The sequence below is a fragment of the Glandiceps talaboti genome, chromosome 20 (genome assembly GCF_964340395.1).
Source record: "Glandiceps talaboti chromosome 20, keGlaTala1.1, whole genome shotgun sequence".
Classification (NCBI taxonomy): Eukaryota; Metazoa; Hemichordata; class Enteropneusta; family Spengelidae; genus Glandiceps; species Glandiceps talaboti.
This window is the reverse complement of record NC_135568.1, coordinates 8,559,079-8,577,036: the sequence shown is the minus strand read 5'-3', so window position 1 is coordinate 8,577,036 and position 17,958 is coordinate 8,559,079. Positions and strand designations below refer to the sequence as shown.

The 17,958-nt window shown below is 34.9% G+C and overlaps 1 protein-coding gene across 1 annotated transcript; it reads right to left on the bottom strand.

Annotated features, from left to right (window-relative positions):
- Positions 1-1,031: 1,031 nt before the first annotated feature.
- LOC144450464 (aldehyde dehydrogenase, mitochondrial-like) lies at positions 1,032-17,688 on the bottom strand. Its single transcript, XM_078141074.1, has 16 exons — positions 17,663-17,688; positions 16,950-17,017; positions 16,369-16,626; positions 14,934-15,038; positions 11,046-11,186; positions 10,160-10,239; positions 9,473-9,522; positions 7,904-7,965; positions 7,295-7,423; positions 6,341-6,454; positions 5,563-5,665; positions 4,555-4,739; positions 3,911-4,075; positions 2,610-2,767; positions 2,230-2,344; positions 1,032-1,965 (listed from the first exon to the last, which is right to left on the bottom strand). The coding sequence occupies exons 3-16, from the start codon at positions 16,414-16,416 to the stop codon at positions 1,933-1,935; spliced, it is 1,488 nt and encodes a 495-aa protein (XP_077997200.1). The 5' UTR covers positions 16,417-16,626; positions 16,950-17,017; positions 17,663-17,688; the 3' UTR covers positions 1,032-1,932.
- Between the last annotated feature and the right edge of the window lie 270 nt (positions 17,689-17,958).

Here is a 17,958-nt window from a genome sequence, read left to right as displayed (position 1 = left end):
GATGAAGTTATCGTCTAGCGTCTGAGGTCAAAATATGCAAAATTTACTTGTAGGACCACAAACTGCTTTCTTTTATTTAGGGGGTGGGGGTTCAACTATTTTAGATACTTCAGACCACCACACAGGGTCATCAGAGTTATATGACACCAAGCACAAATGTCCTGTAAATAAGCTTGTTGATGTAGGTTTTAGTTATTTGCATAAATTATAACAGTTGGTAATTAATTGTAAACTTCAAATTCTTTAAAGTCGACACATACATTAATGATAACACATATACTATAAAGCATATTGATGTATAACTTTACATATTACTATTTGCATAATTAATGACTTTTGTAATTTGCAATAATATCTGGTACATTCATCAGCTTTTCAGCTTAGTCAGCAAATTTGCCATTTTTGGCATAAATGACCGAGATATAATTCTACTTCTGTTTCGTATGTCGGATGGACCTAGGGGAAAATGCAAATTCTTGACAAGAGGTGATTTTTTGGACTTTTCATCTAGTTTTCAAATCCATTATCACAATAGAATGAGCAATGCTTACCTCAGTCTTGCTTGGTTAACTGTTTTAGTTATAAAAATTTCAAGTGTGCAGGAAAATGATTCCAAACATTCTGACATTTTTTATACGATTCAAATTCTTCAGATTGTTTGCAGATTGGATAAGTGTCATTGTTGATGATTTCACAGGGAAAAGGTGTGAAATTTCATTTTCTCCTATCTCAGGATTCCATTGTCAGACAAACAAAATTGAACCTGCATTTTATTTATCTTTCTAATCTCTACTAGACTAACTTAAAAATACAGGGTGACTGTTTGCTTTATTTTTTTTTAGCGCCCCCTAGTGTTACAATTGTCCATATTACTTTGTTTTCATGGTTGTCATCCCCTCTAGGGCATGAAATAAAATAAATAAACAAATCAAAACACACCACAGACTTTGAGATCTGATTTTATTCTATACAGAATACTTGACAATTAATGTAATAGTATACAATCTTTGTACTATCAATTTACACAAAGCATAGTTAGTTAATATTTTTGAGAAACACAACCCTATTTCACAGCAAGCAAGAAATGTATTTGCCATATAAGGATATAATTTGATTGATTCAATTTTTTTATTAATAAAAAATTAATATCAACTCATTTATTTCATCTTTTATATTTGATTTGGTCATAATTGTTATTAATCAATTAGGCCTAAGGGTCTATGCTGTCATTACTATTAATCAGTCAGGGCCTACATAATAGTATATCATTGTAGTAATCAACCAGGCTTGCAAAATGTAACAAAATGGCAAAATAGGAAAATAGATGAACCATTCACCAAACACATGACAACAATAAGGTATGTTGCAAACTTAAAGTAAATTTAGTTACACCTCAGGTATAATGACATGACACAGGGGCAATATAACTGAAAGTTTCACCTAGCACTGATGTTTTCACGAAATGACGGAAGTTGCAAACTAAAAGTGTAGTTACTGGTACATCATTCACTTCTACCAATACAATGGCAAAGTAAAGGTCTATATATACATCACTAAGTGGCAACAATTGACATTTGATGAATTGACCCACTCAAAGGCGTTAACCGATGTGTGAGGGCGCCCTGTCACAGTGTACCTTACAGACTAAGATGCATAACTGTTTCAGAAAAACCCATGTCTATATTAACAATGTGTGGTTTGTTTTGGGTTCCACCTGGTTTTCATACATGTCTGACTACTTTGGTCAAAAATTGATGTCATTGAAATTTTGTCCTTAATTTTGTCTGTATCATGCTATTTTTTTGTTGCTATGTGTATTATCGATGAGTGTTTTAAGTGTAAAATTTGTTCTAAACATTTCACATTCTTTATATGATGAAAGATCTTGATATCCCTGATATTGGCTGGAACAATTCTAATCTCCTACGCAGTTTAAGAGTTCTTCTGTGGTATTTTCATTGTTACCTGTTGAACAAAAAAAAATATATGTTATCAGTAAGATTATTAGGGATCCATAGATTAATTAAAACTTTTTACAGATTCATTCGGTAATCGGTATGTATCTGTGTGTGTGTGTGTGTGTGTATGTGTGTGTGTGTGTGTATGTGTGTGTGTGTGTGAGTGTGTGTGCATGCACATGTCTGTCTGTACATCCCATGATGACATGTTATTCATAGTTTGTGTGTACATATGTATAAATGTCAAGATTGAAACAGTACAGTGACTCACAGTCTTAACTTCTGTGTAAGCTTCCAAACCATATTCTCCTAATTCCCGTCCACTTCCAGACATTTTGTATCCACCAAATGGAGCTTGGGCACCAAACACATCAAAACAGTTAATCCTAGAATACAGAAATTCAGCAAAATTAAAATTTTATCAATAGATTAACAATACACTAATATAAAAATGAATTACTGCCATTCTTATTTTGTATCCACCAAATGGAGCTTGGGCACCAAACACATCAAAACAATTAATCCTAGAAAACAGAAATTCAGCAAAATTAAAATTTTATCAATAGATAAACAATACACTAATATAAAAATGAATTACTGCCATTCTTATTTTTGTTTACATTTCATATAATGATACCTTTATCTACTTACCAGACGGTACCAGCTCTGACACCATTTGCAATTGCCATGGCTTTGTTGACATCTGTGGTGTGTACAGCTGCAGCCAAACCATATGTTGTGTTGTTGGCACGTTCTATCACCTCATTAATGTCCTTGAATTTCATGATTTGCATCACAGGACCAAAAATCTGAGAAAAAAATTATAAACAAAATCAAGAACCTCGTGTATGCTTTAAATCGAGTACACAATGCAATTGCAAACTTTAAACTATATATATTTTGTCCTATATGTGTGTGGTGAATATGATAACTAGATTTGATCTAAATACCTCCTCTGGTATGTATGACAGTATTGTAAACAGCGCCACCAATGGTGAGTTTCATTTTTAAACAGGTAAATTTACAACTGGATCAACTGACTGAACATTACTTATGTCAAGTATCATAATTACATTGCAAAGATCTTGTCCTAAATCTAATCAATGCTAGCCATTACCCAAATTTTCTGTTAATTGTGCCAGCTGTTTTTTTCAGAAAATAATGATAGACAGATACAGACAGACAGACAGACAGACAGACAGACAGACAGACAGACAGACAGACAGACACTTGCACATGCATACATGCATGCATACAGATACCATAACAATAATACCCACCCACTTATGGAAACCAACAAAAAAATATGGATTATTTCCTTGAATGTCCATTTGGTAAACTTTGTAAAACATCAGGGTGAAAACTTTCTTTGACAGCTTTCCAGTAATTTATATGTATACAGTATGGGAATTGTGCATATTCATTTGGCACTCATGATCCATTTATTTTATTTTCGTTTTCATGTATCCAATACACTGAATACTGTATATCTATCTGAATGTGAAATTTTAAACTGGTATTTTTCATATTAATCTGTCCATTTCACAGTTACTATGCAACCATACATGATGAAATATGATCGTTTCCCTTTATTTTGATTTTCAAAGTACATTTCAGTATCGAATGATTCCAGCCCAAACTTTCTAGCAAAATCGGTTGTTTAACACTTTCCCTCATTTATCACTTCTCATATTGTTACTAAACATAACTGATGAATAAAGTGGTATCAAATAGCACCCCCAGTGACTAATTTATGAAATCTTTTGTCTTTTGAATGATCAGACTGACATATTGCTAATAAGTAAACTCGCCTCTTCTTTAAACAATTCTCACATTGCATTGTCACTATCACTAATACAGTGGTATTGAATAGCGCCCCCAGTGACCAAATTACACAATCTTTTGTCTTTTAAATAAAGCGACCATTACACGTTGCCAATAAGCCAACTCACCTCTTCTTTAGCAATCCTCATATTGTCACCAACATCACTGAATACAGTGGGCTGAACAAAATATCCCTTATCGCCAACACGATCACCACCACACATCAGTTTAGCTCCTTCCTTCTTGCCACTCTCAATCAAATCTAAAATCTTGTTCATCTGTTCTTCGTCAACCTGTAAGGGTAACCCTATTTATTTCTAGCTTTCTCACTGCAGCAACTTTAAAAAATTATTTTTATTGGTCAATTATAAAAAAAGAAAATAGAAAAAGAGTATTGCGTGCATGTTGGCGATAATTTCAATTAACTTTTATACTTTTAACGGTCTAAATACATTACAAATGACAATAAAAATAAAAATTTACTCAGAAATATTTAAGTTAGAGTAACAGATAATGTTTGCCAACATACATGTCGCCATCTTAACATCATGGGATTGTTTCTGATTTGACTATAGAGGGCGCCATACAATGTCATGTGTTTTGATCACATACTGTGGGGACACATGCTTTGAGTTCGTTCCTCTGGTGAGAGGAGCACTCTCATAAGGTTAAAATACTACATCGCAATGGCGCAGATTATTACAAACTTCACAGCAATTATCCACTGTAACGTACTGTATGATTTTATGTATGAATAAAAGTTGATATTCACCTGAGGTCCTTGTTCATTGCTTGCATCAAATGGATTTCCTGTGGAACGTTTCTTGGCTCTCTCTACACTTTTCTTCACAAACTCATCATAGATATCTTCCTGTACAAAAGTACGAGATCCAGCACAACAACACTGACCCTGGTTGAAGAAGAGGGCAAAATGACTGGTTTCCACAGCCTCACCAACTGAAAGAAAATGTGACGTCTATGAAAAAAAACTGTCATCAATTCTTGTTAAATGAAATACAACTGTACACCCAAGATGTGTCCTCAATAGTCTAGTTCCTATATGACACATTACAATTACTACTATCATCTCTACTCATGTATAGAGAAAGTTGTTATTCTAAAACCAGAAAACTGTGCTACCCCGACTGTGTTCATATAAACGTGATGACATTATTACGTCCCCACATTTTAGTTTCAGACTGGAGAGGTGGAGTTCAGTTAATGAGCAATATAGTCTAAAGGAAGTAAGCAATTGCAACTGCCTGTCAATTTGTGATGGATTACTACTGACATGTGTCATTTCCTTTGCCCACCAGGGGTAGCACAGATTTATGTGCTAGAATAAGGACTTTCCCTACGTGAGTGGAGATGGTGGTAGCAATCGTAAGCACATAGGAACTAGACTATATCCTCAATAGCAAGCCTTTGATTTCTAGGTCAATTCCATTATATGAACACGCGTATTACAATCAAGTGTGTAAGCATAAGTTGACCTTCTTGTTGCATTTTAATCCTTTAGTATAGATACTGCAAAATTATTGATAAAAAAACAGCGAGACACAGTCCTATTTTTATGATCACTACCTCAAAGACTCTCAATGGTAACATTTCTGAGATTACATTTTTCAATTCATAATCACTATCAAAAGTAACAGAAGGTAATAAATACATATATTGACTTGGACCTCTTTCCTGGATTGATAGAGGTTAATGAATACAAATATTGACTTGGGACTATTTCCTCAACTGATAGAGGGTAAGAAATGACTTTATTACTTACTGTCTGCATCACTGAAAACAATGTTGGGACTCTTTCCTCCCAACTCCAGAGTCACTTTCTTCAAATTACTACGCCCAGCAGCTTGAAGTATTAAATGACCAACCTAAACAGTAAAAATTTGATGTGCAAATATGTTAGTTTTGCTGAAAATGGAATTTGTAGCTAGATACTGATTATATACTTTGACCAGTGAGGGCGCTGTTCTCTGTATGCCTACTTTGGTCAGGAACACTACTGTTACATACGTTGAAAATTGACAACCTTTCTAAAATGACCTACAGCAATTAATGGCACTTTTGGCTACTTCAGATAATTCACAATTTTTTCATTTATTGATAATGTAATTTTTAAAAAGCACAAAATGATTTTTTTGCTTGCACTGTCTTGACTTCATGTACTGACTTGAGACCGAAAGTTGTATCCCTAATTTTTTCTGGAGTACTCTAAGGTGGTGGGTTATTTTCAAAAATGGATGCAAAGTGACTATGAGTATGGCGAGTATGGTCTGTGGGAGTAAAATAAACTGAGAAAATATAAAATTTATTGAGATATCAGGCATTCAACAAAACGTAAAAGTTATTAAACTTATAGTAAGGATATGCTGACTCAGTTTACTAAACTAGACTCAAATTTGAAGAAGAAAAAAAATTGTCTCAAAATTTCTTCCTTTTCTTGTCTTTAAAACTTACCTCAGTTGATAACTTTATCATTATCTAAGTAGCTAGACAAGGAATGAAAGACAGAGATACAGTTCTGTACAACAAGGTCTTTTCCTTACCTCAGTTGATCCTGTAAAAGCCACTTTGTCCACATCCATATGTTCTGAAATAGCTGCACCAGCTGTTGGACCATAGCCTGGAATAATATTGACAACACCAGGTGGGAATCCAACCTGGAATTTGGAGATAAAAAAAATACTTGTACATCTAGTTGTTTTGATTTGAAAAAGATTGAAAATCTTGATTGAAAAGACTGAAATCTTTTGAACATCAGCAGCAACAGGTTGGATTAAAATGAGATATTTATCGACATGTAATATTTGTTCCACACAACAATGTTGATAAACAGTGCATTTTATAAGTGTGAACAACTTCTATGGGACTTTTTTTTATAAGTGTGAACAACTTCTATGGGACTTTTTTTTTTATAAGTGTGAACAACTTCTATGGGACTTTTTTTTATAAGTGTGAACAACTTCTATGGAACTTTTTTTTTATAAGTGTGAACAATTTCTATGGGACTTTTTTTTTTATAAGTGTGAACAATTTCTATGGGACTTTTCCTCCAGACGACTAGATAGAGATTTCTTCCTCTCTTAAAGTATATGGTATACATTGTATTTGATAGCAATCCTGATCTGAAGACTAACTCTAAATTTAGTAATACATGTAATTACAAATACTGACTTATCTATAAGGGACAACTCACAAATTATATTTACATCAAGCATTGAAAAGTAATGATTACATCGTTACCAAACACTTGGCAGGTTTCTTGACAATAGTGTTGTCTGTTACTATGGTTACAAATACTTACCTCCTTAATTAAAGAAGCAACATACAGGGCTGACAGTGGTGTCTGCTCAGCTGGTTTCATAACAACAGTTTTGTAACTATGGTTACAAATACTTACCTCCTTAATCAAAGAAGCAACATACAGGGCTGACAGTGGTGTCTGCTCAGCTGGTTTCATAACAACAGTTTTGTCTGTAACTACGGTTACAAATACTTACCTCCTTAATCAAAGAAGCAACATACAGGGCTGACAGTGGTGTCTGCTCAGCTGGTTTCATAACAATAGTGTTGCCAGTTGCCAGAGCTGGACCCAACTTCCAAGCTTGCATCAATAACGGAAAATTCCACTGTAAACAAAGTAATGGATTGTCCATCAATTTATTAATTTCATTTCATGTCATGTTTAAAGTTACACCAGGTTCTAATTTATGTGTGCAATGGATAAAATTCGGAAGCTGTTAAAACACAATACACTGTCATTTTTTTTATTAACATGATTTGAATTCTCTCCTGCATAGTTGCATAGAACAACATTTGTTTAACAAAACTTGTAAGAGATACTTTAAACCTAGATATTTTTTGTTACTAGAAAATGTTATGATTTTACAGTCTTCAACTAGTTCTCAATGACTAATTTATACTTATTATCAGACTAGCACATTATTTTAATACAAGAAGGCATTTTAGTCACTATTTCTTTATGCATTTCTGTTTTCTAGCTAAATTAGCGAGAATAAGTCTTCAGCGAAAATTTCCAGTTTACAGTATCATACAGAGATAGAGACATGCCATAAATGAGGGAATCAAGCAATTTAAAATAAACTTACTGGAATAATTTGTCCACAAACACCCACAGGTTCATGACGGGTATAACAAAAAAAGTCCCCATCTGGAAAAAAATATATGAAAAGATCTGTTCAATACAGTATAGGCCACTTATCAGATAAAAACAAAAGATTATTTAGTTTGGCCACTAGGAGTGCTGTTCAGAAGCGAGTATTGGACTGTACCAGAGTTGGCCAAGACAGTCTATGACATTCTCACAAACCAGAGCTGTTATTTCTTCCACCAGACTTCGAACTAACGTTGACGACGTGTTTTGGACAGTGTCGCAAAAGAGGCACCGAGGTCTATGAGTACTATATAACTGCCTTTGAAAAAAATTAGGTTCACTTTTAAAGTCAAAACATTCTGTTAACATTTTTTTAATGATGTAATTTTTTTTTTAATCATGGCATACTGATAAATTGAACAATAGCAATTGTCATGTTTGTGATTACTATGCAAATACTTGCTTGACAGTTAGTGACTTGCGAAAAGCTCCTTAACCTTTTTCCAAAACTGTTTTCTAGTCTCTCACCAACACAATTGAATTTTGTACTTCATATTTATTTATTTACGTTTTTACAGACTATTAGTCTACTTTTTTCTCTTCTTATGGGGAAAAAAAATTCACTTCAATCCAATTCAAATTTTCTAGGCTAGGTATATCAAATTTTCAATTACAAGAAGGACTGATAATAACAACTTTAATTTGATGTCATACTTTTTGTTCGGTGAAATTGTGAACAACAGCCGCAATAAGCAGAAAAATTTATAACACAAAACCCATTTATCACACCAAGTAAATGGTTCACTACATCATTTCAGAAAGCGGTTTATAAATAAATGGGTGTTATAAATTGCAAAAATGTACTTCTCCTAGTTTTTTTTTGTCTGTACAAGTACAACTGAACAACAGACATGTTAAGCAGACTATCAAAAAAGTCTGGGTGCAGCCAGCAAATCATGTATCTTGGTTCACTGCACTACAGTGACCTTTGACCTTAATACGACACACCTTCTGAAAAAAGTGGCATGTGACAGCTGTTTTAATGAATGACAAATTCTAAAATCAATTACCCAATATTATGACCAGAAAATGGCAGAATTTAGTTTGTTTTCATGTTGGTCTAAGTTATTTTATACAGAAAATACTACAAAATGGAAATGTCACCATATACTGGCTACTATAATTGTTGGAATGTTCATTGAAACACAGGGTGTGGAGTTTTATTGTCAAGGACGTTTTTATCTTTTGATACAAACTAAGCCTATTGGCACTTTGTTATTTGTCTGTGACCACTGTTTCTCCTTCATCAGCCTTGAGACTTGTCAAGACATCTGACAACACATATTGTGGTAAATGACTTTTTCAAGCCAGGTAGCCATTCAGTCTCTACATTATATGTATGTACATACGAACAGATGTACGTACGAGCGCATACAAGCACCGGCATCCAAACACACATCCATCCACACACACACAGACACACAGACACACACAGACACACACACACACGCGCACACACACACACACACACACACACACACACACACACACACACACGACTTACCAATTGGAATGGTTTTCCCATGTGTTTTATCAGTCCATCCTGCATAATATCTAAAGTATGAAAAATGTCATCATTACAAATCTATCTACATAAATTTTGTATTGCATGCAAACGTAAAATTGCTATTCTTATAACATATACTTGCAAAAACAAGATAAATACCTCCTGACAAATTGCTACAAATTATCCCGCAAAATATCTGAAATTACTACCCTATACCAAGTGCAACGTTAACATACATGTTTACGTACAGACATCAAGTCAGTTTTAACACACAGTACAATCAATGTTGTGAGATGTAATTCACACTGGTAGATTTCAACTGATGTTCTAATTCATAGATGACAATCATGACATTCACAAACCATTAGCGGTCCAAGTGCAACAAACCCGCGGGCTTGCCTGGTGAAAACGGGTGTCATAAAAGTTGTTTGCATCTCTAAAGCTGTTTGTAGCGTTACTTATAATAGCCTAATAAAATGATAACAACTGATATAAGACGGAGATAAGGTTTGCCTCAATTGCAGTCCATGCAGACGGCCGAATAGAGGTTTTACAGCTGTTTACTTGTGTTATGTAAGAGCCCATCATCACATGTGTAAATATTGGTACTCTTTGATAACAAGTCCACTTGCTTGGCTAATGGCTTGTCCCAGTAATGTTATAGACTGAGAAATTGAGACATACCTTAAACATTTGATGGAGAGTGGTAAGTCAGCAGCATGTGCTACAACGAATGGTTTGCCGTTGTCGATAGTTTCTAGACTCTGTAGGACAAATGAAGAGAGGAGACAAGGATTTAATAATAATAATGATGTTGGTTTTCATATAGAACTTTCCCACTCTGTGCTCAAAGCACTTGACAATTATTACCCCTGGCATGGAAATTTAGCGGCACAACAGCCCTTTACTTCCTCAACTCCCTTCGGAGCATACAATCCATTGCAGCCTTTATAAGTGCATAGGATTAAAGCATTCACGTTGCAACCTCTATCCTACCAGGTCCCCAATTATACAGACGGGTTGACTGAGGCACAGTTGTGGTTCAAATCTTGACCAAGGGCTTTAGCCATTCAGAAACAAATGGCAGCGACAGGGCTCAAACCTGCAACCTGCAGATTCAAAGCCGGCTACTCTCAACATTCGCCCATCATAATAAACATCATAATACTACAGCCACCATTGAAGCAATCATCATCATATGACCACTACCACCATCACTACCACCACCACCACCACTACCACTCGCCCCACCATCATCATCACCATCACTACTATCACATCACCACATCATCATCACCACCACCACCACCACCACCACCACCACCACCACCACCACCACCACCACCATCACCTCCACCACCACCACCACCACCACCACCACCAACACCATCACCACCACCACCACCACCACCATCACCACCACCACCACCACCACCACCACCACCACCACCACCACCACCATCACCTCCACCACCACCACCACCACCACCATCACCTCCACCACCACCACCACCACCACCACCACCACCACCACCACCACCACCACCACCACCGCCCTAATTTTACTTACAGCAATGTATTCTCTGTCTCTCTCAATAAGATCTGCCAGTTTGTTGAGTAAAACACCACGATGTGATGCATCCATAGTTCTCCATGGTGATCCTAATTGAAATGCTTCCCTGGCAGCCTTCACTGCTTTATCTACATCAGCCTGTAATAGAAAAAAGACTTCTTAGCAGGTCAATTTATTTATACAGATAACTCTAATTATTACATATGTACCAAAGATTACACGCATACTAGTTGTATTTTCACTGCAGTGCTATACCGAAAACATTATTGCATACCTGCATGCAAATGATATGCAAATGAGGACACAACTATTCGTTACCCACAAAATCATGCTGTAAAATTTTTCCATTCGCAGACACAAAGTATTTTTTGAAATTTAATGAAAATCCTGAATTTTTACAGATGTCCCATCATTTTATTTACTGTACAGGGGTGCCTGAGGCTGGTAATGTCTCATTCAAAACAAGCAAAGAAATTCAGTTTGCAATAGCTCTGTTTTCATGGCATTGTGTAGGTTTGCGGCAGTAAAATTGTCCCTCATGTGTGTGGAGTGCCACTTCAAGTACAGGACAGCGATACAAGTATACATGCAGTGCTACTGGTAATTAAAGTCATACAGCCAAGGATGTCAATACTGGAATTATAAGTTGATCACAAGTACATTGATCACCATGGTGACCATTTACATCCCTAGAGACTGAACATGCTGACAAGTGAAACAAATAACATGGAAATCATAAAACCTGTATTGAAATTCATGTAAATTCAATTTTAAATGAAATTTACAATTGTCAAAAATCACAAAGTGGCAAGAACCAACAAGTGGATGTATGGTTTTAAAAGGTCGTGATATGCAAATTAACAAATATCTCATGATTTGTAACCCTGTTTATTCATTATCTAAGGGCTTTGAAATTATGCAGAGTGCAAACAAAACATGAAGGACCTGGCATGTATATTCATTGTGTTTCAATGACAGTTCGATACACAATGCATATTGAGTTAGTAAATAAAATGCCAGAAACAGGATGTCTGACTCAACAAATTTTTTTACAAACATTGCTACATTTTATCACTTGGTTCAACAAAAACTTTTAGTACAATTAATACATTTTGATTCTCAGGATCAAAATCGAAAGTAAATGTAGAAAAATTTTTTTTAAATGTGAAAGCCATTCTACAGAAAAACATATTTTAAGGAAAGGAAATATTGCATAATGGAGAATGTTCATCTTTTTGGTCTATATATAAATTTTAATTAAAAAAAGTCAGACCACAAGATGAACATGTAGTAGGATATTTGTTCTGCCTGAGGACAATATATTTCATGCCAAACTGTGCAATAAATTGTATTACCTTGGAGATAAGTACCTCCATGGTATTACGTAGTTACCTGATGCACAGACAAGTCTGTACCTAGTGAAAATGTATAGGTGAATCTGATAAGCAAACAATATTGTGTGATCTCCCTCCTTCAAGGTAAAGCAGTGAATAGTTAAGATTTGCATGTAAATATTTGTCTGTGTATTTACACTTTAGTCTAACTTCAGTCCATGTAAGTGGTCTGAAGTCTGACCCAAACAGGGTATAAAACCTTGGTGTTTCACTCATGGGATTTCTTTTAGTTGTCTGAGGATTTAAATAAAGATATGTACATTTCAACTCTAGATGAAGAACATCAAAGGATCCTTTGTCGTAATCACATTGAAAAATAATAATTTACTATGTATTTTTTTACTGTGCAGAGATAGGCTTATATTGCTGAAACAACTCCACATGGAATTTATGATTTTTTTATTGCTTCAATCGTTTACTTTCCTAATGATAAACAAGATGATTACTAGTCTGTTTCCAGATCTACACATCCCAACGGCAGACTAGCACCCTAAAATGTTGAGGTTCTACTCAAAGCATATAGCCACTATTCAGTTTGAAGTTATACCTTAATGTATTGGTAAGTAGCTTGAATTCCAAGCTATGATAGTCAATATAGAATAGTGCAGTCAGTCGTCTTGTAGAGGTTTTAAAAGCAAAAAAGACACCAAAACTGTTGATTTAAAAAAAAATTAACCCTGGTTTTCTTAGTTATACATACAATATGGTTGTTGCTTTCTTTAAACACTGCTACACTTTGCTCTATTTTGTCAAAGCAATTGGGCAAATTGAAAAGCCAATTTGAAATAGAATCATTTAAGTTTTTATTTTGTATTTGAAGGTGTCTGAGAGTGAGTGTAAAAATATGATGTCATGGGTGAAATGTCAAAGTTGCCTTGTTTGTACTGTGTTTCAATATTCACTATTTTTTGTCGTTTTCAGAACCTCACAAATTTGACACTTAAAAACTTGAAATGAATTAAATGAATAATGAAATTGTCATAATTATAGTATACATAAATACATAATCACTTTCATGATATACTATTTGCAAATTTTTTTATTTTTTTATTTTTTGAGAATAAAATACCAGTACTGCAAGTATTTGTTATTACTACTATTGTATTGTTGTCGCACTGGATGGTAATACAACATATGGTGAGTTAGAAAATAATCCCAGTGTAACACTCAAAAACATAATCTGATGGTAATTGAATCTAACAGCATAGACATAGTGGAACAAAATGAGTTTATACATTTATAATGGGTAAATCTTACTACATATTAAGAAGTACGTACCCGTAAGTTAGCCTGTTTACTGCGATGTCAAAATACATCATTAGTCCTGGTATAGCTCTGGATTTATACGCTGCAGGGTTTCGACATGGAGTGGGAGGAGACGTGTCGAAACCCTGCAGCTTATAAATCCAAAGCTAGCCCTGGTAGAGAATGAGAGCTAGGGAGGTACGACCAGTTTATGATGTATCTCAACACCACAGTAAACATGTTAAACCTGTAGTATTCTATGCTTACTACTTGCATGACAAAGGTTTGAGTTCTGACCAGACTATTAATAATTCATTTTAGTATGTGTCATTTCAAGTACTTTTCAATAGTCAGTTAAATTTTAATACCCCAAATAAACATAAAAACAGCTAACTATGGCACTTAACACACAGGTGCTCTTGAAGTAGCTATTTAGTAAGTGTATCATAGAGATCTATAGGAATGAGGCCATTAGGCCGAACAAGACTGAGGCTGAGGTACGGTTATTTTGCCTGTGTGCATATATGCTCCTTAGTTGGTTCATAGATCCTCCATCCATGGTTGGTCACCATGTGTTCATCACACTTTTTCAAGCTATACATGACCTTGGATGTACTTGTTCTTCTTGTCATTTAAAATCAAAGTGATTCCTATTTCTATTGAAGGAATGCAATGTCCATCCTTCATAATCAGTCAAGTGTAACAGTGGCCTGGAAGCCAGGCATGCATTACAATATATGGGAATTCTGCACTAGCTAGAACTCTTCTTTTTTTAAAACTGTTTTGTTTACTGCAGGCTGTATGTATAATACCGATCCAATGCAGACATAGGTGACAGTATAAATACCCAATTATAATGTCATTATTTTGTATTATGACCATCTTTGAATATTAGCTCCTTGAATGAAGTATTATAGCTCACAAGTGACTCAGTGGTGTGCAGCCAGCCAGTACTGCCAACCCCAGGTCCTATTTTAGACCCATTTTGACCCCTCACCCCCACCCATCTCACCCATCAACGAAAAGTAGGTACAGAGCAAACTTGAAGGCCATTAATATCACTCCAGTACAAATGTTGGGATTGGAAATACAAATTGCAATAAGACTTTTATTGTGTAAAACTGTTACTGCTATAGAGCAATATTGTAATAAACAGTACACAAATTTAAGACTACTGTACAAAATCATTTTAACTTACCTTATCACCCTCACACTCAGACACTTATCAGACTTAGCCTTAACTTACCTTATCACCCTCAGCAATGTCACAAATCTTCTCTCCTGTGGTTGGATTGATGGTTGGAAATGTCTTCCCACTAACAGAGTCCACCCATTCATTGTTGATAAACAACTAGAAACAAATAATAATACAAATGAAATGTACATCATAATTAATTTGGATGTATTACCGGGTGTACATTATCCACTTCTGGTTAGTCTAGGACATTATACAATTCACAGCACATTCCATATCATTTGGTTTACATGGCTGCTCAGGCCACCAACTAACTTTTGGTATAATATTGACTGCATTTTAATTAAAACTATGTAAGTTCATATTTTAATACAAACATGTTATTCAATCTTTGAATTGAGAAATTATCTGCGTAACCTTTCACAATCAGAGATCTATCACTTTATACAGTAGGGGATTATATTCTATGCTTGCAAGTTGCATACTATAGTCTTTTTTGCCACTGTTTTAAGTAGTGATTTTCTATTGATTTCCATTAGAAACAGACTGACACTACCCTTGGCAATATGCAGTCTATGTGGTCTGGACTATTGCTAATTTCAAAACCTACAGGGTCTGTATTAATAGCCTGGAATCCATGCGGATGGGGATTTTTAAATTAAATTTCTTAAGCATCGCAATAACACTTCAACAAATGATCAGCTCTATACAATGCGGGGCTACAGTACTACTAGTATATTCAAGGACAATTATGGTTACATAAGAAACAGCCCTTTTAGCCATGCCACGATCCGAGGACTGTGAGAGAGTCTAGGAATAAAGGGCCCAGCATAAAATGACAAATCCTTACTGTTAGTATTTATTCCTCACTAGTTATATAACAAAACTAACAAATACTGTGAATAGATTAGACAACATGGTTTTAGTAATTAACCATTTAAATGCTGACCGAGTATCGTTGAGGCATTTACAGCAGATATTGGGTCGCTTTGGTGTTTCACTCATGGGCATAACGTTTATAACATACGTTCACAATGTTTCACAATAAAAGGTACACGTTACATATATACGTACATGATGTATGACACGTATTCATTATAGAAGAGTAAAACAGTTATAACCAAAATCAATGAAATCCATTTGTTTCAGCAGAAGACTGTAAATTTCTACTGCACTGTAAAACAATTGCAGTGCTTTTCAGTTTTACATGTGATGGGCTGGGCATCCTGTTTATCGTGTAGTACCAATTGAGACCAATTGAAATGTGTTTATCTCTTTGTAAAAAAAAAAAAACATACCCATGCAAAGAGTGAAACACCTGACAGCAACCATATGATATTAGTCTAGGTGTAATGCGGGTTAATAATTAAGAGCTTATGCACCCTAATTTATATGCAAGGTGGTCAAACTGATTAAAGGAGTTCAGTTGAAATGATGAAGTTTCTGGCTACAAACTATATAAATGATGAGGAAGGGAGGCACTTACCTTGGTGCAATGAATGACTGGGTTCAAGTGTGGTTTGGGTTGAGCCATGTTGTAGAAATACTACTGAAGAAACCAAACTATAATGACGGCTGACTCACTTGACTTGTTAATGGCCCTGGTGTAACACCCCAAAAGGTTACACTTTTAAAGCAGGTTGTGTACCCTGGCAGAAATCTACAATATTATGCAAATTACTGTGGACAACAGCTGATAACCAATCACAAAGCTGGGGACTTGCTGTCAAAGCCCTGGTCAAAGCTGCTGTTACACAAAGACTGGGTAATTTGAATTTGAAAACCTTCATTTGGCCGTCCCTCTTCCTTTGTGGTATGCACTCATTCAGACTCTTAAATCAAGCTCATTCTGGGCTATTGAATATCTTTCCAAAGGTAATGTTTCATCCAAAGAAGTGTTCAAGGTTATGGCATTGAATTATATGTATAAAGACTGGTCAAATTCCAATCCACCATTTTTTGTGAGATTATTGATCTAAATACATTTAATTACAGTGTCCTTTATCAGGGACAAAAAAGATCATTAAAAAAATAACGAAACAAAAAAGACTTTCAATTTATACTCACATAAATATGTCACCTATTCTCAATTAATCTATACAAGGACATCATCGTTAAGTTGATGTATTTTCATCCTATAAAGATTTGGAGAGGTAGATATATTACTAAAATCATGCTAATGGACGGCAATCTACATAGATACAAATTAAAACCACTTTTGTTTTAAATAATGCAGTAGATTACACAAGTGGGTGATAGCCATGCCTTGGTTTATGTGGACATAATTTGTAAATCACTCTGTAATCAGGATAATGTAGGTTGAATGAGTGATTTACAGTAACTTCTATCAGAGAAGTCACCCTACTGTGAGTGTAATTACATCAATCATTATAAAATGTCCTGGCTCCATTTACAATTTATATCAACATGTTGCAAAAATAATATCTTTGTATTTCTATAATAGCTGACAGTTGATTTGCTATAAAATCAAATGCAAATATCTATTCTAAGTCTAGTGCTATCCTGCATCAAATCTCAACATCTCTCTTTACGTCTAGCTCAATGAGAGATCCTGAGATGACATTTCAAATTCAACCAAAGCCAACCCCACGGTCATAATCATGTCTCAGTTTATCAAGGATTCTGCCCAATAATAAGTTAGTGTGGCTGTTATGTAATGTCCAAATATGGTACATTTATGTCCAAATATGGTATATTTGCCAGCTAAGGACGCAATTTACACACTGTCTTCATCATTATAACAGTTGGGGTTTATTTACCTGAATAAGTTTTGGATCACGATTGAGTCATTTGACCAGACAGGGTTGGAGATCATATTGGCATCCAGACTACAAAGTTATATGTCCTCACAGAATTTATGAAAATGAAAATAACAACATTTTGAGAAAAAGTTTTATTGCAAAATAAAAAATAAATCCACAAAATAATAATTCTGATCACAAAGCCTTTGATGTATTTGATATGATGTATGTAATTATCTTTAGAAAAAGTGAATAAATAAAATTGTTGGAGTCGAATTCAATATCTGAAATCTGTGTTACACAAAAACTTAACA